General features: G+C 46.2%; 1 protein-coding gene across 2 annotated transcripts in view; it reads right to left on the bottom strand.

Moving 5' to 3' along the window:
- The window catches only part of COL24A1 (collagen type XXIV alpha 1 chain), a 322,172-nt gene that overhangs the window by 78,155 nt on the left and 218,363 nt on the right, over positions 1-25,654 (bottom strand). For both annotated transcript variants that reach the window (XM_073643550.1, XM_073643551.1), the window contains exons 26-28: positions 14,955-15,008; positions 4,139-4,192; positions 3,572-3,625 (exon numbers count right to left, since the gene is read on the bottom strand). In XM_073643550.1, the coding sequence (XP_073499651.1) occupies positions 3,572-3,625; positions 4,139-4,192; positions 14,955-15,008 (162 nt within the window). The remainder of the gene's footprint in view (positions 1-3,571; positions 3,626-4,138; positions 4,193-14,954; positions 15,009-25,654) is intronic.

Here is a 25,654-nt window from a genome sequence, read left to right as displayed (position 1 = left end):
ATGAACAGGCCGTGCACATCATAAATCTCCTATCGGCTTTCATCCAGAAGGTACAGAAGTTTGTTTTCCTTTGAGAATTCCACATTTCCATGGAAGCAATGATATATTTATGGCTGCGCTCAATGGGGCACATTTATCAAAACTGTCTAATTCTTACACGGTGCAAACGTATGGCCTCCATACACATTAAACTAACAGTCAGCAGAACTTGACGATATTGATGGCCAACAGTCTAATGTGTATGGAGACCTCCTGAGATAAGGAACCGCCATGTCCGATTTCAGACCACTATCCTTTATTTTTGGCGAGATAGGAGTCTGACAACGGCTCCTCGTAGAGAACAGAGGACTGCTCAGAGAGTCGGGAGAGATAGCTGCTGGCCAAACAAACAGCTATCTAGGGTGCATGGGGCCCGTGAAACTAGACATTTTTAAAACGTGCTAAATTTATCAAAGTGGTTCATGAAATTTGATAAATTTGTCTTTTTCTAAGACTATCTAGTCTAAATTTACACCACCTATTAGTTGGCTTACTTTCTGCCATAAATGTGCGCAACTACTTTGGCACAATTTTTGATGCATTATGTTGCACATTAGGCCATGCCCCTTCCCAAGTAAGCCACACCCTTCCAGTGACAGTGAGGCCATGCCTCCGCACATTTACCTTGTATGGTGCACGCTTGTTTGATTCCTCTATATTTATCACATTAAGGAGAATTGAGTTCACATAACACAGATTAGGAGCTATTACTGCATTTACTTATGTAACAACACTGTCTGAAACCCTGCACCTAAATTAAAAAGTAAGTACTCCCTAAAATTTCTTATGCGACTTATGATTAAGTTTGCCCTACAGGTTTAAGTGCAGATGTGAACTAAACCTATTTACTGGAAGAAATGGTGCACACCATGATGGAAACCCAAAGGACCTTATTTTTTCAATAAGTTTCTGTTGGGCACTGCTGGTGTCTATTGTGTGATCGATAAAATAAAAACACTTATACTCACCTCCCATGTTGGTGCCATTCCAACTCTATCGGCACTCGTGTTCCCGGGACTTACGTATGGATGTTATGACATCTGAGTCTGGTGCCCAATCAGTGCTGGTGTCGTTGTCCCTGCCTTCAGACATTTTAGTAATCAAGAGGAAGCGAGTGGCCACTTCCTCTTGATTACTTATACATCCAAAGGCAGGGACAACGACACCAGCACTGATTGGGTGCTGGGCTCAGGTGTCATAACAACCACATGTGAGTCCCGGAACCATGAGTGCCGAGAGAGCTGGAATGACGCCAGCCCTGGAAGTGAGCTTAAGTGTTTTTATTTTATTAGGGCCAAACTTGGGGAATGAGAAGGCGTTGGCCAAGTAGTAGATAACCCCTTTAACTCTCTCAACAGTCAATTATCTGGCGCCCCCATACACATTGACTATTGACTGAACCCATTGATATCAACAGGTTTGGACTACATTAGTCTACTGTATGCCTTTGGAGTGTGGTAGGAAACCGAAGAACCTGGATGAAACACACACAAACACGGGGAGAACATGCAAACTCCTTGGAGATGTTGTCCTTGGTGGGATTTGAACCCAGGACCCCAGTGCATCAAAGCAACAATGCTAACCACTGAGCCACCATGCTGTCCACATTGTATTGGCCATTGAGTTTAGTGACTATCAAAATTTTTTTTTCGACCGAGAACGGATTTCTATGGGAAAATGTAATCCACTGAATGAATGATGTTACTTTGGTGTATGGGGCGTGGGGGAGGATTCATATTTGGACTTTAGTACCCAAACTCTCTGGCATCTTGGTACAGAGTCCCACCATTGAGAGCTTCTAGTCCATTCTTAATTCCTCCTGACTACAAGTATCCAGTACCTCTGGCGCTGACGTGTCTTCCTGCACCACATCTGGATTAGATGCGATCTCTGCATGACTTACACAGATAGACAAGGCCACTTCCAGTTTTATAGCTCAGTCATAAGCATTTGATTTGTGCAGCTTCAGAGAGGGTCACTTAATTAGCTTGCACTCTGTGTCTAATTATCATTTTTCTCTCGGAGTCTTCTCAGAACATATTCATAAACAAATACATCAGCATTTCAATTACGTCTGACAAACAGGCCACCGCTAGCTGGGTACAAATCGTTCACAGCTGTCTCCCGATCATGCTTCATGACGGTAATCGTAAGATTGTATAAAGAAACTTGTCGGCGAGAACTCAAGTCACAAACAGAGACATCAATGATACTGGCTGACATTCAATGGGAAGTCAAGCTACGGAAAATCCTAACTCTGTATGGACAGCCAAGACCAAAAAGTTGCCCATTGAAGGCTTTGCAATTTGGATCTCACAATCATCTGCTGGTATTGTAGGGTAATCAACAAAGGAAATACCTTAAGAGGTTGTACCAAGATCGCTAGAGGACACAATGCTGGGTCTCTCACCAATCCGGAGACCAGGGTTCTGGAGTGCCTTGTTCGAATGGAGCTATGGTCTCATATGGTTCAGTCCCGTAGACACTGAAAGGAACAGTGGTAAGCATGCAGGACCATGGCTCTACTCATATGGGGCATTCTGGAGCCCAATTCTTGGTGGGCTTGTACCAAAACAGCTGGATGACACATTAATGGGACTCCCACCAAGCAGGAGAAAGAGGTTCTGGAGTGCTTTGTTTGAATGGAGCTATGATCTCATATGGTTCAGTCCCGTAGACACTGAAAGGAACAGTGGTATGCCTGCAGGACCATGGCTCTACTCCTATGGGGCATTCTGGAGCCCCATTCTTGAAATTGGTGGGCTTGTACCAAAACAGCTGGAGGACACATTAATGGGACTCCCACCAAGCAGAGAAAGGGGTTCTGGAGTGCTTTGTTTGAATGCATCACTCCTATAGACAATAATGGTGTGGTGGTGCGCATGTGGCACCATCGTTGCATTCATACGGGGTATTTTGGAGCCCCGTTATTGAGATTGGATGGGGGGAGACCCCAGGAATGGGATCCCCAGCATACAACACATTATCATCTATCCTCTGGGAAGGCAATTGCTTATGCTCTTAAGACATGACCAAGCAATTACCTTCACTTGACGCAGATCTCGATTCTGCCTCATGAAGAGAGGCCTCGATCATGGAACCCTCCCTTATTATCTTAATAGACCAGCATTTTCAAAGCACTTGTCTAAAGCTCAGGTTGAGAGCAAAGTGTAGTCATTCATATCAAGAAAAGGGCCAAAGATCTGCGGGTTTTTCTTATAAAGAAGGGTGCCATACTTGTTACTACCCCAGTTTTACCTACTACAAATAAAACGTAGGAAAGGCAGAAAGTCACAAGGGTTGAGGGACTGAACTCCATCATTTTCCGGTCTTACTTTTGTTCTCATCCTTGTTTAGTTTTGGTTGTATATGGAGAAATAGTGGTCAAATTTATATACAGATGGACGGCATAAAGCTACATCAGATGAACCCAATCTTTTCTAGCTCTCCACTTTCTAATAAAACTGAAGTGGCTCTAGAGTCACACATTGGAGAACCTTGAACTGAATCTCATAGATCGACTTATACTTACCCTTTGACCCTTTGGACCTTGTATTCCTGGTGTTCCCCTTTGCCCAGTAGGACCCTATGGCAAAAATACGTAATTTGGTCATTATATATATTAGAGAGAAGCAATATGTTTACATGTAAGCAAGGGCACCATCTTACAGCTACAGATCCGTATTCCTAGTAGCCAATAAAGTCTTGTGCCCTTTGGAGCATACAAGGAATATTGCAAATTTATAGTCATGAGTCTGGTTTACTCATGAGAAGAGCTCCCCCACCTCCTCCTGCTTATTACAGCACATATTACACCACATATACACAGCAGCCTGCATTCAGCAGCCGCCTTAGGCACGGGAAGAGGCGGATCAAGTGCTCTCCTCATGAATACCCTTGACTCATACAGTATAAACCACTCTTATTAACGAAGCAGCATAACTAGGACTTTGGATCTGTAGCTGTAATATGCTATCCCTACATATGGTGGCATATTAACTTGACATCTTTGCTATAGATTATTAAAAGTTCAGCAATATTATTTAATCAGTAGCATAACCTTGCCAAATTTTGATTACATTCCTGGTCTATGACTTACTGGTAATCCTGGTGGGCCAAGTGGTCCAGGTATGCCAGGGGGTCCTGGATATCCCTAAAAAGACAAATAAATAATATTAATAACAATGCAAAATATAGAACATATGCAATATCTATACACACTATATTGTTGATATATACAGGTGCATATAACAAAATTAGAATATCATCAAAATATTAGTTTATTTCAGTTCTTCAATATAAAAAGTGAAACTCAAATATTATATAGAGTCATTACAAAGAGAGTGATCTATTTCAAGTGTTTATTTCTGTTAATGTTGATTATGGCTTACAGCCAATGAAAACACCAAAGTCATCATCTCAGTAAATTTGAATATTTAACAAAAAACACCTTCAAAGGCTTCCTAAGCATTTAAAAAGGTCCCTTAGTCTGTTTCAGTAGGCTCCACAATCATGGGGAAGACTGCTGACTTGACAGATGTCCAGAAGGCAGTCATTGACACACTCCACAAGGTCCCAGAGTCTGGAGGAAGAGTGGAGAGGTCACAATCCAAGCTGCTTGAGGTCTAGTGTGAAGTTTCCACAATCAGTGATGGTTTGGGGAGCCATGTCATCTGCTGGTGTAGGTCCACTGTGTTTTATCAAGACCAAAGTCAGCGCAGCCGACTACCAGGACATTTTAGAGCACTTCATGCTTCCCTCTGCCGACAAGCTTTTTGGAGATGGAAATGTCATTCTCCAGCAGGACTTGGCCCCTGTCCACACTGCCAAAAGTACCAGTACCTGGTTTACAAAACAACAGTATCACTGTGCTTGATTGGCAGCAAACTCGCCTGACCTTAACCCCACAGAGAATCTATGGGATATTGTCAAGAGGAAGATGAGAGACCCCAGACCCAACAATGCAGACGAGCTGAAGACTGCTATCAAAGCAACCTGGGCTTCCATAACACCTCAGCAGTGCCACAGGCTGATCTCCTCCATGCTACGCCGCATTGATGCAGTAATTGATGCAAAAGGAGCCCTGACCAAGTATTGAGGGCATTTACTGAACATACATTTCAGTAGGCCATTATTTCGGATTTTAAAAACATTTTTCAAGCTGTTGTTATAAAGTATTCTAATTTACTGAGATAATGGCTTTTGTGTTTTCATTGGCTGTAAGCCATAATCATCAACATTAGCAGAAATAAACACTTTAAATAGATCACTCTGTTTGTAATGACTCTATATAATATAGGAGTTTCACTTTTTGTATTGAAGAACTGAAATAAATAAACTTTTTGATGATATTCTAATTTTGTGAGATGCACCGGTATATCGATATGTTGCACTATATGTTGATTTCTATGATTTGATTCAGTGTTTTCATGCAAAAAAGTTGTGGTGAATGCAAAGATGGTTGGAGACAGACAATGGGTCCTGGCCTCCTCTCCCACACAGAGTGATTGACAGCCTTTCCTATGAGCCAGTCTTTAGGGAAAGCTGTAAATCACCCTGTGAGAGCACTGTCAGGTCTCGAGGGCTTTTTCCAGTAAACAGTTTTTACATGTCTATACCCCTGTGTGAGTGCAGGGAAATTACATATGGGTGCAGGACATTTATCAACTACATAAATCAACACATTACATTGGGAAATAACGGATGGCATATTTATACAGATTGTGTTAAGTATTCAAGTTGTGCTTAAAATGAAAATTCTATTAGCAATGTGTATGAAGAAGCCTGGCTTAAAGGGAATGTCCAGGTATAAGAGTGTTAGGCCACATCCCCACTATCAGTATTTGGTCAGTATTTGGTCAGTATTTTTTCTCAGGAGTGGGAGACAAAACCAGGTGAGGAACAATCAGAGGAAAAGTGTAATAGAAACAAGTCACCAATTCTGCATTTATCACCCACTCCTGGTTTTCGTTCCCACTCCTGAGAAAAAATACTGACCGCATACTGACCAAATACTGATAGTGGGGCCGTGGCCTCACTGTCATGTTCCTACCCCTGAAGTCACCAATCGCATCATGTAGATAATGTCATGCGTTTTATACAGTAGTGTTCAAAATAATAGCAGTGTGTCAAAAACCAGAGTTAAGCACCACATCTTTATACTAGTTTTTATTTCCGTGCATTGAAAACTTTGCACACTGTTTTCTAACTCAAAACATGAACAGGATGTATATAATTTTTAACGACTTTACAGAAAATAACAAAAAATGAACATTGGGCTGTTCTAAAAAATAGCAGTGTCTGCAATTGTCTTTACAAACTCACAATATGTACTCTCTTTTTTTTGAGGATTTAGCATTCCTGTGAATCACTAACCTATTATTTAGTTGTATACCCACAGTTTTTTAGAACTGCTTCATATCTATGTTGCATAGAGTCAACTAACTTCTGGCACCTGTCAACTGTTATTCCAGCCCAGGATGCTTTCACTACATCCCACAATTTTTTGGCATTTGTTGGCTTTGCCTAAGAAACAGCATTTTTGGTGTCACCCCACAAGTGTTCTATGGGATTAAGTTCCGGGGATCGGGCTGGCCACTCCATAACCTCAATTTTGTTGGACTGGAACCAAGATTTTGCTTGTTTACTTGTGTATTTAGGGTCGTTGTCTTGTTGAAACACCCATTTTAAGGGCATATCCTCTTCAGTGTAAGGCAACATGACCTCTTCAAGTATTTTAATATATACAAACCACGATCTCTGGTAGGCAGTAACTAGGTCCGGTGCCATAGTAAGAGAAACATGCCCATGTCATGATGTTTGCACCACCATGCTTCACTGTATTCAGAGGGTACCGTAGCTGAATGCAGAGTATGGGGGTCGTCTAATATGCAAATTGCCTCTTCAGAGAAAAAGAGGACTTGTACTCTATAGCGCCACCTATTGGAAGCAGCAATCCTACAAGTCACAATCAACCCTTTAACGAGTCGTGCATATTAAATTTCCCAGAGGAGCATTGCATGGCAAATAAGCCTCCTTACCTTGACGTGCCAGAGCTAGTTTGTCACTCTCCATAAAGAGAAATGTTACCCCTTAGACCTCAGTCCAGAGCCTCTCACCTAGCCAAATTAGTTCTCATACTTTGCACTGATGAGGGCCAACAGCCCCAAACACCATGTCTGCAAATTGAGATTCTGATTTGGCTTTTATCCGAAGTCATATTGCACGACTCGTTAAAGGGTTGATTGTGACTTGTAGGATTGCTGCTTCCAATAGGTGGAGCTATAGAGTACAAGTCCTCTTTTTCTCTGAAGAGGCAATTTGCATATTAAATTTCTCAGAGGAGCATTGCATGGCGAACAAGCCTCCTTACCTTGATGTGCCAGAGCTGGTTTGTCACTCTCCATAAGGAGAAATGTTACCCCTTAGATCTCAGTCCAGAGCCTCTCACCTAGCCAAATCAGTTCTCATACTTTGCACTGACGAGGGCCAATAGCCTGAAACACCGTGTCTGCAAATTGAGATTCTGATTTGGCTTTTATCCGAAGTCATATTGCACGACTCGTTAAAGGGTTGATTGAGACTTGTAGGATTGCTGCTTCCAATAGGTGGCGCTATAGAGTACAAGTCCTTTATTTCTCTGAAGAGGCAATTTGCATATTAAATTTCCCAGAGGAGCATTGCATGGCGAATAAGCCTCCTTACCTTGACGTGTCAGAGCTGGTGTGTCACTCTCTATAAGGAGAAATGTTACCCCTTAGACATCAGTCCAGAGCCTCTCACCTAGCCAAATCAGTTCTCATACTTTGCACTGACGAGGGCCAACAGCCCGAAGCACCGTGTCTGCAAATTGAGATTCTGATTTGGCTTTTATCCCAAGTCATATTGCACGACTTGTTAAAGGGTTGATTGTGACTTGTAGGATTGCTGCTTCCAATAGGTGGCGCTACAGAGTACAAGTCCTCTTTTTCTCTGAAGAGGCAATTTGCATATTAAATTTCCCAGAGGAGCATTGAATGGCGAATAAGCCTCCTTACCTTGACGTGTCAGAGCTGGTGTGTCACTCTCCATAAGGGGTCGTCTAATGAACTGTCTGCGGTCATTGGACCCAAAATGAACAATTTTACTTTCAACAGTCCACAAAATATTTCTCCATTTCTCTTTAGGCCAGTTGATGTGTTCTTTGGCAAATTGTATTCGCTTCAGTACATGTCTTTTTTTTTTTTTTTTTTACAGTGGGACTTTGCGGGAACTTCTTGCTAAGAGATTAGTTTCACACAGGCGTCATCTAACTGTCAGAGTCCTCACAGGTAACTTGAGACTGTCTTTGATCATCCTGGAGCTGATCACTGGCTGAGCCTTTGACATTCTGACTATTCTTCAATCCATACGAATGGTAGTCTTCCGTAGTCTTCTGAACAATGTCTTGAGCAACCCATATTTCTTAGGCTTTCAAGGAGAAATGCATGTACAACATGTGCTGGCTTCACCCTTAAATAAGGGAAACCTGATTCACACCTGTTTCTTCACAGAATGATTGACCTCACTAATTGAACACCACACTGCTATTATCTTGAACACATCCCCGTACAATTAATTATTCAAATACGGACTCAAAAACCTGCAGATCATGAATGCGAAGTCTGGTGGTTTTCTTAGAATCTACTGCACCAACTGGTAAATTGTTTGACATGTGGTGATATAATTTATACCAAAAACAATGATTAATCTGGTTAGTCATATTGGACTGCTATTATTTTGAACACTACTGTACATATATTGTGTTATGCGAAATGTGAACTAGATAATGTGCTTTTAATGTATATTGTGAGTAAACTATGATATGGTAGTGTACAGCATGGGGTAGAGATGTAGATTAGGATCTAGGACATATGATAAGGGTAATAGGATTAGTACATACTGATATGAGAGAGTAACTGTAGTTAGCTAAGACATAGGATAAGATATGGTTAATTGTTGGGACTAGTCTACAGTGGGAGGGGAGGTACTAATAAAAATCCCAGGGGCTGAGATAGCCAGTGAATGTGTGGATAGTTCAGGAGGAATGGATAGCAATGATGAGGGCGTGCTGTGTTAAGGAAACCAGGATTGGGAAGTGTGGTGCCCAATACTGCGTATTACAATCTGATGAACTTGAACCGTTCAGTATACTTTTGGTCGTTGAAACGGACCGAGTATTCCTTGATCTATGTGCGGAAGCTTCTGAAGATGGAGGCCTGGAGATGACGAAGGTTTGCGCCCTACAAGTGAGTGTGATCTACCCCACACATAACAGCACATTGGGACTTAGACACGATTTTCCTGAAAAGTGCTGGGGAGTTATGGAACTGCAGCTCAGTCATGGCTACCACCTGCGGTCACTTTACACAGGGTTAGGCTTTAAGTCTGCAGTTACTGTGTGTGAGTACAGACTTGTGAATTTTCAGGAATCTCAGGGACTGACTCCAGGAGAGGGCAGGCGCATGAACACAAGTATGCGATTTGCATACATGCGGTCATGTGCCGACTAGATGTGCCTGGCCTCGATCAATACAAGTGAATTGAGCGAGGCTGGACAAATCTAGTTGGAATGTGGCCAGTATTCAACTTGAACACTTGCTGTCACATGACCTTGCCCCCAGCACCGGCGAATTCTGACAGCACGCAGTGTGCGCCCTGTGTGGATTCACAAGTCTGTAGTCACATAGAATTACTGCAGACATGAACCCCAAACCTCGACAACTTCTTTAGCTAATCAATTGAACCTGACAGATAGCCCCCTTCATAGTCACAGGTCGATAGATAGGGATGTGATGGAAGCTTTCTATTGTGTTGAGGCTAATTTGGAAGCGGAGCTTAATAACATAAGTCTATTAGTAAGTGAGTTGGTGATAAAGGAGGGCTGGCTTAGCTAATGAACTAAACCTGACAGCCAGCCCCCTTCATACACTTCACTGCTCACTTCCTGTTACATAGGCAAAAGGAAGCTTTCTATTGTGTTGACACTAATGCAGAAGTGAAACTTATTAATGAAAACATTTTAGTAAATTACACTCCCTGACAGAAGTTATGTCACTTATCCATGTTATGTAAATAAAAGCTTATAACCTGACGTTAAATTCATCCATTGGTTTTATAAATTACTCTTTTGAAAGTTGAAACCCTCCCAAATTTGGTTTCGTTTAAAAAATAAATTGGCATCAATGCTGAAATATTGATCATTTAATGAACACAGAATGGTCAGATTTTGGCAAGACAAAAGTTTTGTCGCCTGGTCAAATAATGCACCCAATCCTAGTTTACATCCTCACCAGTGCTCAGTAAATGATCGGCTAATTAGTGGGTGTGTATAAAAAGAAGCCCAGCACCCCAGACCTTCACTTTAACTGCAACTTGAGCTCTGACAACATGTCAAAAATCCACCCTGCGACCAAAGCTTTGATTATCAAGAGGCTGAAGACCAGATCCACTGCAGAGGTGGCTGGCACCTTTAATGTGTCTTAGCTTCAAGTACAAAGAATTAAAAAAAGATTTGAAGAGACTGGAGATGTGTTTGACAAGCCCAGGTCCGGCAGACCCCGCAAGACAACTGCTCAGGAGGAACGTTTGTTGGTTAGAAAATCCAAAGCAAGCCCCTCTTCCACTGCAGCAGAGCTCCAACAGGCCTGGTCACCTCAAGTCCCTGTGTCAACTAGAACAGTTTGTAGGATTCTGTCTCGAAATGGCCTCCATGGTCGAATCAGTGCCCAGAAGACAGCACTAAACAAAAGGCAAATAAAAAGTATTTGCAAAGTCCCACAGCCTGCTAAACAGATGGACGCTGGAAAAGTAGCAGAAGGTGGATTTCTCTGATGAATCTTCAGTAGAATTACACCACAGCCGCTGCAAATACTGCAGGAGACCTACTGGAGCCCGTATGGATCCAAAATACACCCAGAAAACAGTTACATTTGGTGGTGGAAAGATCATGGTCTGGGGTTACATTCAGTATGGGGGTGTGCGAAACATTTGCAAGGTGGAAGGCAATATCAATAGCCTAAAATATCAAGAAGTATTAGCTACCTCTTACATTCCAAATCATAAAAGGGGTCAAATTCTGCAGCAGGATGGTGCTCCATCTCATACATCCATCTCTACAACAAAGTTCCTCCAGGCAAAAAAGATCAAGGTACTCAAGGACTGTCCAGCCCAGTCACCAGACATGAACATCATTGAGCATGTTTGGGGTAGGATGAAAGAGGAAGCTTGGAAGACAAAACCAAAGAATCTAGATGAACTCTGGGAGGCATGTAAGACTGCATTCTCTGCTATTCCTGATGACTTCACTAATAAATTGTATGAATCATTGTTGAACCGTATGGATGCCGTCCTTCAAACTCATGGAAGTCACACAAAATATTAAATATGACTAATAGCACCACAACTTCATTCACCAATGTTATGCCACATATATTTGTATTTTAAGATAATTATTTGTTTGAATATCACATTACTTTCTGTGGGCGAAAAAACTTTTGTCTTGCCAAAATCTGACCATTCTGTGTTCATGAAATGATCAATATTTCAGCATTGATGCCAATTTATTTTCTTAACCCAAACCAAATTTGGGAGGGTTTCAGCTTTCAAAAGAGTAATTTATAAAACCAATGGATGAATTTAACGTCAGGTTATAAGCTTTTATTTACATAACATGGATAAGCGACATAACTTCTGTCAGGGACTGTATATTATTGAAAACAATTCTAACACATCGAAAGCATTTTTTATATAGCTAGACAAACCCTTTAAAAATTGTTCATTGGCACAAAAATGAAAAACTTGAACCCCCCTCCCCCCACCGCTTGTATTTTGGTGCAAGCAGATGGTGTTTCCGTGCGCACAGTACGTTTCTGTGCCGTTACAGTAGAAGACAGGCTGTCCACTGATGAAGACATCCCCTCTGTTTGGGTACAGTCTGTAGTATTTAGCGTTTGTGGTTTTGAATGAGCAAAAGTTATGTCTTTAAGTGCAAAATACACGTAGTTGTGGTGAGCCCTGTGTAGGTAGTGCCTACAGGGACTGGAGAAAATCTTAGTTAACTTGGTTCCAGCTTTACAAATTTTGCTGTTTTGCAAATTCTTCCAGTTCTATATGTCCTGCGGCAACTTACACAGAGATGTTAAATTACATTTCCATGAAATAAGTCTTGTAATGTTACCCTGGTGGTCAATGTGACTGTTTAAAGCATAAATGCTAATGATGGAAAATTATTTCAGGCTTGAATAGCTCAGCAGAAAGCTGGAAAATCTGCAAGAGCCATTGAAACCACAAAACAATCTTTACGTAACTTTCTGGTTCCAGTCTGTCAGTGAGCGTTCCCTGCCAAAGGAAATGTGTTCATTCAGCTTCAGACAGCGCATGAAGTGTTCTGCAGTTGCTGTGCGCTGTAGTATCCATTACATGGGTATTATATAATACTGTACATAGCAGGACATGTGTACAGGCAGGAATGCTGCCCCATTACTAGTGGTGGTTGACCGCTGCTGGGAAAACAGGGTGAGATGCAATATGATCTCCATGGGACTACATGGAGTCGCGGGATAACTGCAACCGCAATTGTTCCTTATAAGAAACAAGATCATAAGTGACCTTGCGATTGTCACAAAAAATCTAACAGATTTTTGGCAGTGATCGCAGCGATTTTGTAATTTTATTTTACCATGACTTATGTGCACCATAGCCTTCAAGGGTATTCTCATCTTAGTATGTGATGGCTTACCGCTAGAATATGCCATCACTAAGGGTCTGTTTACATAGGTCGACTGATGGGATAAGACCGCCGATCGGTCATTTGATAGCCTGTTTAAACAGGCAGACTAAGTAAACAATGAATATCACAGGCTGCCAAGATGTTGCGCTGCCGAGAACAATGAACTTTTGTGCGGCGCAAAAGATCATTTCACCTGATGAATGAGCGCTTTGCACATTAATTGGGTGATCAGCAGCCTGTTTACATCGAAAGTGTCATGTCCCATGATTTGGGAGTCATACAGACAGTATTGTATTATCATTGTGTTGTTATATTGTGCTGTTTCGCTGCTATTCAATAAGGTTTGCTCTCTTTAGAAGTTTGTCATTCCTCTCTCCCTGTCTCTCTCTGATATAGCTCTGATGTCAGTAACCCCTCCCATCTTCCCTATTCTTCTCCTTCATTACTGTCTATCAGCCACCTTAGAAGCCCATGTGTTTGCAGCTCTGTTTCTGAAAAGTCTTTTTTACCTACTGTATGTATGCATATCTACAAGAATTCAGCTGGAAAATAAACCTTCTTCTGGAATCTTCATACGCGCCTCCTGCAGTCGAGTTCAAGCTATCTGAGGACATCACTACGTGTGAGTAACGGTTGAAAGAGGCAGCTTAGAAACAGTGTCTCAGCGCCCTACACTTGCAACTTAGTTATGGAGTCAGAATAGAAAGATTATCAGGAAATGAATGTTCTTAAAGGGAATCGGTCACCCCCTGGGCAATATCAGACCTCTACCATGGCCATACAGGTGATAGAAAAGTAAATCTATACATACCTGTATGGCCCATAGTAGAGGTTTGATTGCAGAGAAAAGTGTTTTTATCACCTCTGTTTTCCACCGGCTTGGCGTCCGGGGGACGCCAAGAAATCCCCTCCTATCTGTTTATTATTCCCTGAAATCCCCGCCTATGTGTGTATTTATCATATTCCCACTCTCCCCTGCATGTCACAGGGCCCTGTGACGTGCACTGTGCTCCCTGACTTCCCACATAAAGTGCGCTTTGCTTCACCCCGGCTCGTCCCTCTGTGCACTGCACCGCAGGGTTCTATTGCACAGGCGCCGAGAAATGACAGTGACTCCCCGGCGCCTGCGCAATAGAACCCTGCAGCGCTGAACACGGAGAGACGGGCCGGAATGAAGCAAAGCGAGCTCTATTTGAGCGGCGCTTTGTGCATGCCCGGGAAGTCAGGGAGCACAGTGCACGTCACAGGGCCCTGTGACGTGCAGGGCAAGGGGGATATGGTAACTAAGCATATAGGCGGGGACTACAGGGAATAATAAACAGGCAGGGATTTGTTGACGTCCCCAGGACGCCAAGCCTGTGGAAAACAGAGTGGATAAAAACACTTTTCTCTGCAATCAGACATCTACTATGGGCCATACAGGTATGTATAGATTTACTTTTCTATAACCTGTATGCCCATAGTAGAGGTCTGATATCTCCCAGGGGGTGACAGATTCCCTTTAAGGGGTTGTCCAGCATTTTAAAATTGATGTATATGGATCATAAATATTATATTGTGGGGTCTGAATCCCGGAACCTCAGAAGATCAGCTGTTTGAAGGGGCCAAACGCTAATGCAAACTTTTCGCGCTCTGTTTTGTACTTTCGTGCACCAAACTAATACAGAAGGCCTAACTTATGTGTAAGACAACACATTTTAAAAGTCCCAATAACCCCTTATTAATAATCCCAGGGTGCAACACAAATTAGAAAACTCTATACTCACCTGTTCCTCTTTTTTCAGATCTGTGTCTCCAGCAGGTAACCTAACATAAATAATGTTATGTGGCAGCTGCAGTCAATCAGTGGCCGCTGATTGGCTGCAGCCCTAACAGTTTTACCCAAGTGGAAGAAAAGTTTCTTCTGCTTGGACAAAACCAAAGTCTGCAGCCGATTAGCAGATGCTGTTTGGCTGCAGCAGTCACATGATATTGTTTATGTCAAATGACCTGTGGAAGAACGGAGAAATGGCGCTGGCCCGGGAAGTAAATATGGTGTTTTTTTATTTTATGCCAATATAATATAGTCTAATATGTAATACCCCTTTAAGTTTCATACATAAGGTCCAGGTTCCTGAATGAATCATGATAGATAGGACATAGTATGATTGTTCATGCTTTCTTATACCTGCGTCCCTTTTTCACCAGATGGACCTTCAGGACCGGGATTACCGCGTTCTCCCTGGAAAAATAAAATAGCATAATAAAGTATAATGTATCTTTTATAAATATTTTATTTTTGGGATAGCTACACAAGGCCTTGTCTTTTACAGGATGACTTGTACATTATTTAAGTGCCATTCCTTAGTACATACAGTATTATATTTACATATAATCCAGATTCATTTTCGTTTTGTGAAAAATGCATAAAAAAATCAATTCCATCTTTTTTTTTTTTTTACACCATACACTAATCAGCATAACTTATAGATTTATTGTACAGGTTGTTACAGTTGTGGGAGCTCCAAAAATGCTGGTGGGTGGTCAGGTTTGGTATAATCATATAACATCATTTTTACAGACACACAATTGCATTTTGCAATATTGATGGCAATTGTTGTGGGCATGCTCTGTGACCCGTGCAGAGGTCACTGTGTGGGGAGGGTAGTAAGACTTGATCATAACTTATTGTGAATGGTGTTTTTTTTGTTGTTGTTTTTTTAATATAGATGGAAAATTAAAAGAAAATCACTAAAAGTTATTTAAACACATGCTAAACAGAAAAATAAAAAAAATATTAAAATTGATTTAACCCCTTCATGACTAAGCAAATTTACATTTTTGTACTTATGGCTTTTCTTTGCCCTCTTCTAAGAGTCATAACTTTGTTCTTTTCCTGTCTATACAGCCGTATGAGAACTTGCTTTTTATGGGATGAGTTATAGTTTTGAATGACTCCATTCACGTTCCCATTATAATGTAGTAAAAAAATAGAAATAATTCAGTGTGGTGAAATAATGAAAAAAATGCATGTCCGCCATTGTTTGTTTTGTTTTTTTGTAACTTTATTTTTCCATCAACGGAGTTGTACAAAGGCTTGATTTTGGCATGCTGAGCTATAATTTTTTTTATACCATTTTGGGGTACATATCATGTTTTGATCACGTTTTATCCCAGTTTTTGGTGGTGCAAGAGTTTCAATTTCTTTACTGCGTTTACCATATTGGTTAAATAATTTTATAATTTCATAGGTCAGACGTTTATGGACTCTGTGATACAGAATATGTTTCTTTTAATTTCTTTATTTTTGGATTGAAAAAAGGGGAGATGATTCAAAAACTTATGTTTTTGTTTAATTTTTTTTTACATTTGTGAAAACTTTTTTTTATTAACTTTCACTTATTTTTTTTAGTCTCTCTCTGGGACTTCAATGTAGTCTATATTGTAATACTTCATTATTACAGCTTGCAGTAAAAATGATGGTCTGATATGAATCCCAGCTACAGGCTGGACCTCATGGAAGGATGAAGATGGTGGCGACGGGACCTTTAGTAGGTAACTCATCGGTGCCCCGCAATGGAATTAAAACACTCTCAAAAGACTGAACATGTGAACAGTGAGTCGTTTTTATGTAGTAGTGGGGAAGGACGTAGCCTTCCTTTGGCACTGAAAGAGTTAAAGGAGAATGTTCCCATAGTCGGATCTCTCTGAGCTGCCGTTAGGTCCAGTTAAGGGGTTAGCTGTGATGGTCCAGCCAGTAGAATAAACGGGGAACTTAGTGCCATGATCAAGCATAAAGTGTGTAAAAAGTTTGTTCCTGATATAATTCCTTGTGGGCTGTAGTATTGGTAACCAGCCACAAGATGCCACTGTCCCGGGCACAGTTGATAGTGCAAGTCTGCTACCAGGATTGCAGACATGCATGACAGTGAAGGGTTAATCGTGTGAGGACAGCCCATAGAGGGTGGGCACTTTAGGAAACCTGTGGTGAGTTTCCAGAAAGAACCCATTAATGCTATGTGCCCACGTTGCGGAAATGAAGCAGAAAATTTCTGCTTCATTTCTGCATGTCCTTTCCCGGAAAAACGCATGCGGAATTCCGCAAGCGTTTATCGCGCGTTTTTCGCGCGTTTTCGACATGCGGAATTGCCTTGCGTTTTTTATTGCATTGCAAAGGCAATTCCGCATGCGGAAACACAAAATTAATTAACATGCTGCAGATTTTTGTGCGCATCAAAAACGCTGCGGAAAAATCCGCAGCATGGGCATAGAACTTGCGGAAACTCATTGGGGACCATGGGGTGCGGATTACCAAGCGTTTTACAAGCGTTTCCACTGCGGAAATTCCGCATCAAATATGCTTGTAAAACGCTACGTGGGCACATACCCTTATAGTTTGGACGGAGAACCATACGGGCAGCCTGAGTATAGTGGCTGCTAGGGCAGACGGGATCCCCGTACCCAAGACAGTAGGATCACCAGAGTGAAGATTCCCTACGCAAGAGTCCCCTTAGCCGACCGGAGAAACTCAACAGAGGTATTGAGGACCCGGGGAATATTCTGTCTGCAGGCTGCAGAAGAAACTAGGACTCAAGGATAGGACATGGGGAGCAATAGGGGGTGAGGAAGATTCTCTAGGGCCAGAGAATAGAGCAACAGAGATGCTTCACTTAAAGAGGGAACCAGGGCTGAAGTTGTTTCTAGTACCTGTGAGAGAGATGATAACCCGTTGGGCCTTATCCATTATATCTGCCTGTAAATATTGTGCATATTCCTCTTCCCCAAGTAAAGTCCCAGTTATGGTTAAGAACCTCGTGTCCTCTGAATTTATTGCTGCCCTGGTCCCAGAAGAGAAATGCCCGGAGACAGCTGTGACCGGATGGTCTGAAGTAAGTGGAGAGCACCACATATACCGCAGCACATCAGAGGGAGGACACACCTTGTCTGTAGGGTGCCAGAGGGAGCAGGGGCCACAGCTCACCCACGACTACCTCGCTGGGGCACCTTACATTTGGCGTAGTCGGCAGGATGCGAGCTCCTCACATGAAGAAAACGGGAAAGAGCCGACCCAGCACACTGAAGAGAAAGTGTTGGAAGACATGCGGCCCAAGATGGCGGCCCGAAGCATGGATTCCAAGATGGCGACAATGGCGGTAAAGTATAGGAGAAGAACAGCCTATCGTGGGAGTGGACGGCGCCGGAGAGAGCGAAAAGGTGTCCAGCCCCTACGAGTTCTGGCCCAGAGAAGGATGGGCCCAGTGGTGAAGGTTCGTCCCAGGATGGGAAGTACAGTGAAGAAGAGGGCGCGGCGCAGAGTCAAGTCCGGCCCAGTGAGTATCAGCGCGCCAAGAAAAGGGGCGCGACTGAAGTTGGAGCTGCCGGGAGTGACGAGTGACGCGGCAGTCGCGTCAGAAGCCCGGCCCAGAAAGAGGAGGGAGTCGGTAGAAGCTTACCAGACCTGGGGGCGGGTGACGGAGTTCAACCTGGTAAAATGCTACGGGTTCCTGGAAGAAGAGTGGACCGGTGACGAGGTATTCTTCACTCGAGAAGTCGTTAAACGCAGCTACCTGCCCTCCCGCCTCCATAACCGCATGTGGGAGATATAGTCCACTTTGCGAAGTGTGAATGTACCAGGGGTTGGTACGCGGTGGCTCTTACTCGCCACTACAAGTGGGAAGATGTCCTCGAGAGGGATGAGGAAGTCTTCAGATGAAGAGCCAAGAGAGAGGCTCTGCAGCGTTGGGCTAGGGAAGCCCCCAAGGGATTCTTACCCTCACCTAAAGCTGATAGTCCTCAGGAGGCGGAACAGAGGAGACGCCAATGGAGGGAGCCTGAAAGTGAAGAGGAGGAAAACTTTACGAGCTGCAGGGCAGCTGACTCTCCTAGTGAGGCGCACACTGCCAGCTTTCCGCCAAAACACCCAGAGGGGGCTGAGGGATCTGGTCAGGGGACTGCTGGGGGATCACAAGCTGGTACCAATCATGTGGTCCACAATTTCAAGGTCACCAGCTATGGCCCTCCTCAAGTAGGCTGTGGCAGCGCTACATCCTCGGATGAGGACCTTGGGCCCAGCAGGTACCCTGACCAGCTTTGGAGGCGGAAGAAACCGCGTTCATCTGTAGTATGGGCCGCCTTCATGAAGGAGAAAAGGGAGGCCCAGAAGAAGTGAGTACATCGGCAAAAAAACAAGATCCACTGGTGGTGGTTCTTTACCTGGGACTGTTTCCCAATGGGGGCGGAGCGCCCCATGTTGATCTGAAGATCAGAAAAGTCGGAGGACTGTTTCCCTACCTCCCAGGCCAAGGAGGCCTCAAGCAGTACTGAGTTGTGTGCCTATGTGAGCTGCTCTCTTTATTTTTACTTCTATTTTTATTTTTGTTGTGCCTGTTGCGCCTTTTTCTGATGGAATTTGTAACGCTGAGGCACACTTTGAGGATGGATATCTGTAGCGTCGGCGTCCCTGCCTCCTGCTAGGCAGGGACGCTGTTCCCCTCACCTCTCCGCTCCGTGCCCGGCATCCTCCTCCCGCTCTGCTGGCAGCGCGCACTGCTTCCCGGCCACTGTGCTTAGGGCGCGCGCTCCCCCTCTCTTAAAGGGGCCGCGCACGCCGTCCTAAGGAGTCCCCGGCCAATGGCCGGAGGACCTCACCATATATAAGGCACCTCCTCCAAAATGGAGGTGCCCGAGCAATGTTGTTGCAAAGCCTTCACTCTGCTTCAGCCCTCAGGTCCCGTTGCCACTTACCTGCCAGTCACCTGCCAGATTCCTGCTTGATACCTGCCTGATATCCGCTTACCTGCTTGCAAGCCTGCGGTCCGACGGTCTGCCTTCCGACACCTGTCAGTCTGTCTATGGACCAGCCTGCCCACTAACCTGGGAGCGCTCACCTGCTACCTGCCTGCTAGCCTACCTGGAGGCTCTGCCGTCACTTGCCGTGACCACCTGCCAGTCCAGAGTCTCTTGCCCGCTCACCTGGGAGCGCTCACCTGCTACCTGCCTGTTAGCCTACCTGGAGACTCTGCCGTCACTTGCTGTGACCACCTGCCCGTCCAGAGACTCTTGCCCGCTCACCAGGGAGCGTCCACCTGCTACCTGTCTGCTAGTCTACCCAGAGACTGTCCCTGTCACTTGCTGTGACTACCTGCCCTTCTACCCAGAGACTGTCCCTGTCACTTGCCGTGACTACCTGCCCTTCTACCCAGAGACTGTCCCTGTCACTTGCCGTGACTACCTGCCCTTCTACCCAGAGACTGTCCCTGTCACTTGCCGTGACTACCTGCCCGTCTTCCCTGGGAGCCACCCGCTTCCTCACAAGGACCGCCCTCTTGTAGAGTTGCTCAGAGGTTCCGCCTCCCAGACCCGTTACAGTTTGCTTGGGCCATGGAACCCGGTGGCACCCAAGCTCCCTCGCTCTCGGACCTATGTCATGAACTGTCCCGTCAGAGGTCCCAACAGGAGTCCATCCTGAGTCATCTGCGGAATGTCAACTCTTTCCTGGACACTCTGACTGCTCCACCAGCAACCACCGCTAGTGTCATGACTCGCAGCTCGGCAGCGCCGCTGCCCACCAATACCATGGCATCCTGCCCTGAACCCCGGCTTTCTACACCTCCACGCTTCGGAGGCGACCCCGCTCAAGCTCGGGGCTTCATAAACCAGTGCACCCTGCACTTTGAACTCCTGTCCCACCAGTTTATCTCCGACCGGGCCAAAGTAGCCTTCATCATGTCCCATCTCACGTGGGAGGCACTGGCTTGGCTAAATCCTCTATGGGAGAGAGGAGACCCCCTGGTGTCCAACCTGCCAGCCTTTCTCACGGCTTTCCGGAAAATCTTCGACGAACCCGGACGGAAGACCTCATCCGCATCATCTCTGCTACGCCTCCATCAAGGAAATCTCACCGTGGGCCAATATGCCATACGGTTCCGTACCCTTGCTTCGGAGCTGGCCTGGGATAACGACGCCCTGGTGTCTGTCTTTTGGGAGGGTCTGTCCGGCTGTATTAAAGATGAACTCGCCTGTCGGGACATACCTACCACTCTCAACGACTTAATAACTCTTGCCACCCGGATTGACATCCGGTCCCAGGGACGCGCCAAAGAGGTCACCCGTGAGAGGAGATTTCCACGTCTAGCCTCTACCTTTCAGAAACCTGTCACTTCTCCCGCTACTCCCCAGGCGCACTCACCCGAGCCTATGCAGGTCGACCAGACCAAGATGGTCAAAACCCGCCAAGAGTTACGCCGTGCCGAGGGGAGCTGCTTCTACTGTGGCAGTAAGGAGCACCGGATCCGTTCCTGCCCGGAGAGGTCGGGAAACGCCTGTGTCTAGGATCGCTCAGAGAGGTCGTCCTAGACAAGAGTAAACCCTCTCCATCTCTGTTGCTGTCGGTCTCTATCATCTGCGGGGAGAACCGTTATTTTGAACTAGCCCAACTTGACTCTGGAGCTGCCGGAAATCTCATTTCTCAGTCTCTGGTAGAGAAATACCGCATTCCCACCAAACCTCTAGCTGTACCCTTATCTGTCGCTGCCGTGGATGGGGGCCTCTTACCACATCCCATCCAACTCATCACCGAATCCATAACCCTGCAGGTGGGAATGCTGCACTCTGAGAGCATCTTCTTTCATGTTCTGCCTGGACTCTCTCACGCCCTCTTACTAGGCCTACCTTGGCTTCAGAGACATGCACCCGTGCTTGATTGGCAGACCGGAGAAGTCCTTCGCTGGGGACAGGACTGCCATAAGACTTGTTTAGTTCCCGTCCATCCTGTCCGTCCTTCTCCTACTCCAGCCAATCTACCTGGTCTTCCGGCTCCTTATTGGTCGTATGCGGACGTCTTTAATAAAAAGGAGGCAGAGACATTACCCCCTCATAGACCATACGACTGCCCAATCGACCTGATGCCCGGCACTACTCCTCCCCGTGGGCGCATTTACCCTATGTCCGCTGCTGAGACCCGATCCATGTCAGAATATATTGAGGAGAATCTGGCCCGGGGATTCATCCGGAAACTACTTCCCCGGCGGGAGCAGGTTTCTTCTTCGTCATAAAGAAGGACGGCTCACTCCGTCCCTGTATAGACTATAGAGGCCTTAACCAGATCACGGTGAAGAATAAATACCCCCTTCCGCTCATTCCGGAATTATTTGACCGTCTGAGGGGGGCTAGAATCTTCACCAAGCTGGACCTCCGTGGGGCGTATAACCTGGTCCGTATCCGTCAGGGGGATGAATGGAAGACGGCATTCAACACCCGGGACGGCCACTATGAATACCTGGTAATGCCCTTCGGTCTCTGTAACGCTCCCGCCGTCTTTCAAGAGTTGGTCAATGACATCTTCCGGGACCTACTCTACTCCTGCGTAGTGGTGTACCTGGACGACATCTTGGTCTTCTCTCCGGATCTCCCCACACACCGGAGGGATGTTCGTCAGGTCCTGCTCAGGCTCAGGCAGAACCACCTCTACGCCAAATATGAGAAGTGCCTCTTTGAGCAGACCTCGCTTCCGTTTTTGGGCTACATAATTTCTCAGACCGGCCTATGAATGGATCCTGAGAAACTGTCTGACATCGAGAAGTGGCCTCGACCAGAGGGGTTGAAGGCTATTCAGCGGTTCCTGGGCTTCGCCAACTACTACCGCCTCTTCATACCGCACTTCTCTTCCCCGACTGCCCCAATCTCTGCGCTCACCCGTAAGGGCACTAATCCCAGAGAATGGCCGCCCGAAGCTGAGGAAGCCTTTCTTTCCTTAAAACAGGCTTTCTCTTCCGCCCCGGTGCTGCATCGCCCAGACGGCAACAAACAATTCTTCCTGGAAGTTGACGCCTCCTCCTCTGGAGCCGGAGTGGTACTTACCCAAAAATCGTCTTCCGGGAGAATGGTAACTTGCGGCTTCTTCTCCAAACTCTTCTCCTCTTCCGAGCGCAACTATTCTATAGGAGACCGAGAGTTATTGGCCATTAAGCTGGCATTGGAGGAGTGGCGTTACCTGCTCGAGGGGGCTCTTCACCCGGTAATAATTTACACGGACCACAAGAACTTGGCTTACCTCCAGAGTGCCCAGAGACTTAACCCGCGCCAAGCCCGGTGGTCCTTGTTTTTTGCTCGCTTTGATTTTGTTCTTCATTTTCGCCCGGCTGACAAAAACATCAAGGCTGACGCCTTGTCCCGATCCTTCCTGGTGTCTGATCTAGAGGAGGAACCTAAACACATCATCGATCCCGCCAGAGTAATGCAGGTGGCCCCCGTGAGTCTAAATCGTCTCCCTCCCGGAAAGACGTTCGTAACGGTACCTGATCGGGAGAAGATCCTACACTGGGGTCACTCGTCTAAGCTTGCTGGCCATGCCGGTCAGAAAAAGACCCTCCAGCTTATCACCCGGCACTACTGGTAGCCTACCCTGCACAAGGACGTAATAGACTTTGTTTCTGCCTGTGTATCCTGCGCCTGCAACAAGGTTCCGAGACACCTGCCAGCCGGTCGCCTCCTTCCTCTTCCAGTACCTGCTGCTCCCTGGCAGCATATAGCTATGGACTTTATAACAGATCTCCCTGTCTCTGCCGGTTGTACGGTCATTTGGGTGGTCGCTGACCCCTTTTCCAAAATGGCTCATTTCATTCCCCTGCCAGGCCTCCCGTCTGCACCCGAGCTGGCTAAAGACTTTATCCGCCACATCTTCCGTCTCCATGGCCTGCCCCTCCATATCGTGTCGGATCGTGGGGTTCAGTTCACCTCACGCTTCTGGAGAGCCACATGTAAGCTGCTAGACGTCACCCTGGACTTCTCCTCCGCATACCACCCACAGTCCAATGGTCAAGTGGAGCGGATCAATCAGATCCTGACCAGTTACCTCCGGCACTTCGTTAATGCCCACCATTCAGACTGGGTGGATCTCCTACCATGGGCCGAATTTTCTTACAATAATCACGAGAGCGAATCTTCCTCCAAATCCCCGTTTTTTGTAGTCTTCGGTCAGCATCCTCGGATCCCATTTCCCGTCTCCACCTCGGTGGACAATCAGGCTGCGGAATCTCTCATTAGCAAATTTTCCTCCATTTGGGAGAGTACCCAATCCGCACTCCTTCAGTCGTCCGAGCGGATGAAAAAACACGCTGACAAAAAACGCCTGGATCCTCCACAATTCCGTCCTGGAGATAAAGTCTGGCTCTCGTCCAAGTATGTCCGGCTCAAGATTCCTTCCTACAAGTTAGGGCCTCGGTTCATCGGCCCACTAGAAGTTATCAAACAAATCAACCCAGTGGCCTATAAATTGAAACTCCCGGCCAACTTTCGGATCCCTAACTCCTTCCATGTATCTCTCCTCAAACCCGTGGTACTTAACTCTTTTTCCAAGTCTACAGGTACGCCTCCTGCTCTGGTTTCCGCTGAAAACGAGTTTGAGGTAGAGAACATTCTGGCCACCAAAAGGGTAAGAGGAAAAAACATTTTTCTGGTAGATTGGAAGGGGCTTGGTCCTGAGGAGAGAACGTGGGAGCCCCGGGAGAACATCCATGCCCCTCTCATCCTTGATAAATTTCTGTCTGGCCTAAAAAAGGGGGGGCCTAAAGGGGGGGGGTACTGTAGCGTCGGCGTCCCTGCCTCCTGCTAGGCAGGGACGCTGTTCCCCTCACCTCTCCGCTCCGTGCCCGGCGTCCTCCTCCCGCTCTGCTGGCAGCGCGCGCTGCTTCCCGGCCACTGTGCTTAGGGCGCGCGCGCGCTCCCCCTCTCTTAAAGGGGCCGCGCGCGCCGTCCTAAGGAGTCCCCGGCCAATGGCCGGAGGACCTCACCATACATAAGGCACCTCCTCCATAATGGAGGTGCCCGAGCAATGTTGTTGCAAAGCCTTCACTCTGCTTCAGCCCTCAGGTCCCGTTGCCAGTTACCTGCCAGTCACCTGCCAGATTCCTGCTTGATACCTGCCTGATATCCGCTTACCTGCTTGCAAGCCTGCGGTCCGACGGTCTGCCTTCCGACACCTGTCAGTCTGTCTATGGACCAGCCTGCCCGCTCACCTGGGAGCGCTCACCTGCTACTTGCCTGCTAGCCTACCTGGAGGCTCTGCCGTCACTTGCCGTGACCACCTGCCAGTCCAGAGTCTCTTGCCCGCTCACCTGGGAGCGCTCACCTGCTACCTGCCTGCTAGCCTACCTGGAGGCTCTGCCGTCACTTGCCGTGACCACCTGCCTGTCCAGAGACTCTTGCCTGCTCACCTGGGAGTGCTCACCTGCTACCTGCCTGTTAGCCTACCTTGAGACTCTGCCGTCACTTGCTGTGACCACCTGCCCGTCCAGAGACTCTTGCCCGCTCACCTGGGAGTGTCCACCTGCTACCTGTCTGCTACTCTACCCAGAGACTGTCCCTGTCACTTGCTGTGACTACCTGCCCTTCTACCCAGAGACTGTCCCTGTCACTTGCCGTGACTACCTGCCCTTCTACCCAGAGACTGTCCCTGTCACTTGCCGTGACTACCTGCCCTTCTACCCAGAGACTGTCCCTGTCACTTGCCGTGACTACCTGCCCGTCTTCCCTGGGAGCCACCCGCTTCCTCACAAGGACCGCCCCCTTGTAGAGTTGCTCAGAGGTTCCGCCTCCCAGACCCGTTACAATATCCTCTAATCTTAAGAGACTTGCGGCCTAGCGGGAAGAACCGGTGACCCCTGCTAAGGCCAAGAAGAAAGAGACTCATGGGGTGTTCCCTGTGACTGTGTGCCTCAGAATACAGCCCTTGAAGGAGATTGAGGGCTATTGGTGTTTGATCTGTCTTAATAATATGGACATGGACACAGTGTTTCCAGGGTCCTTACACAGAAGGACCGGTACTCTTGAGCACTGTTGAAAGTTATGACAATTAACTGTCTGAGTTGCTGTTCAGGGGCCCTTAACCGA

This window comes from Phyllobates terribilis, unplaced genomic scaffold (genome assembly GCF_046119375.1).
Source record: "Phyllobates terribilis strain yellow unplaced genomic scaffold, ASM4611937v1 Scaffold_8__6_contigs__length_399053987, whole genome shotgun sequence".
In the NCBI taxonomy this organism is placed as follows: Eukaryota; Metazoa; Chordata; class Amphibia; order Anura; family Dendrobatidae; genus Phyllobates; species Phyllobates terribilis.
The sequence above is the reverse complement of the archived record's forward strand: the minus strand, read 5'-3'. Positions and strand labels throughout refer to the sequence as shown.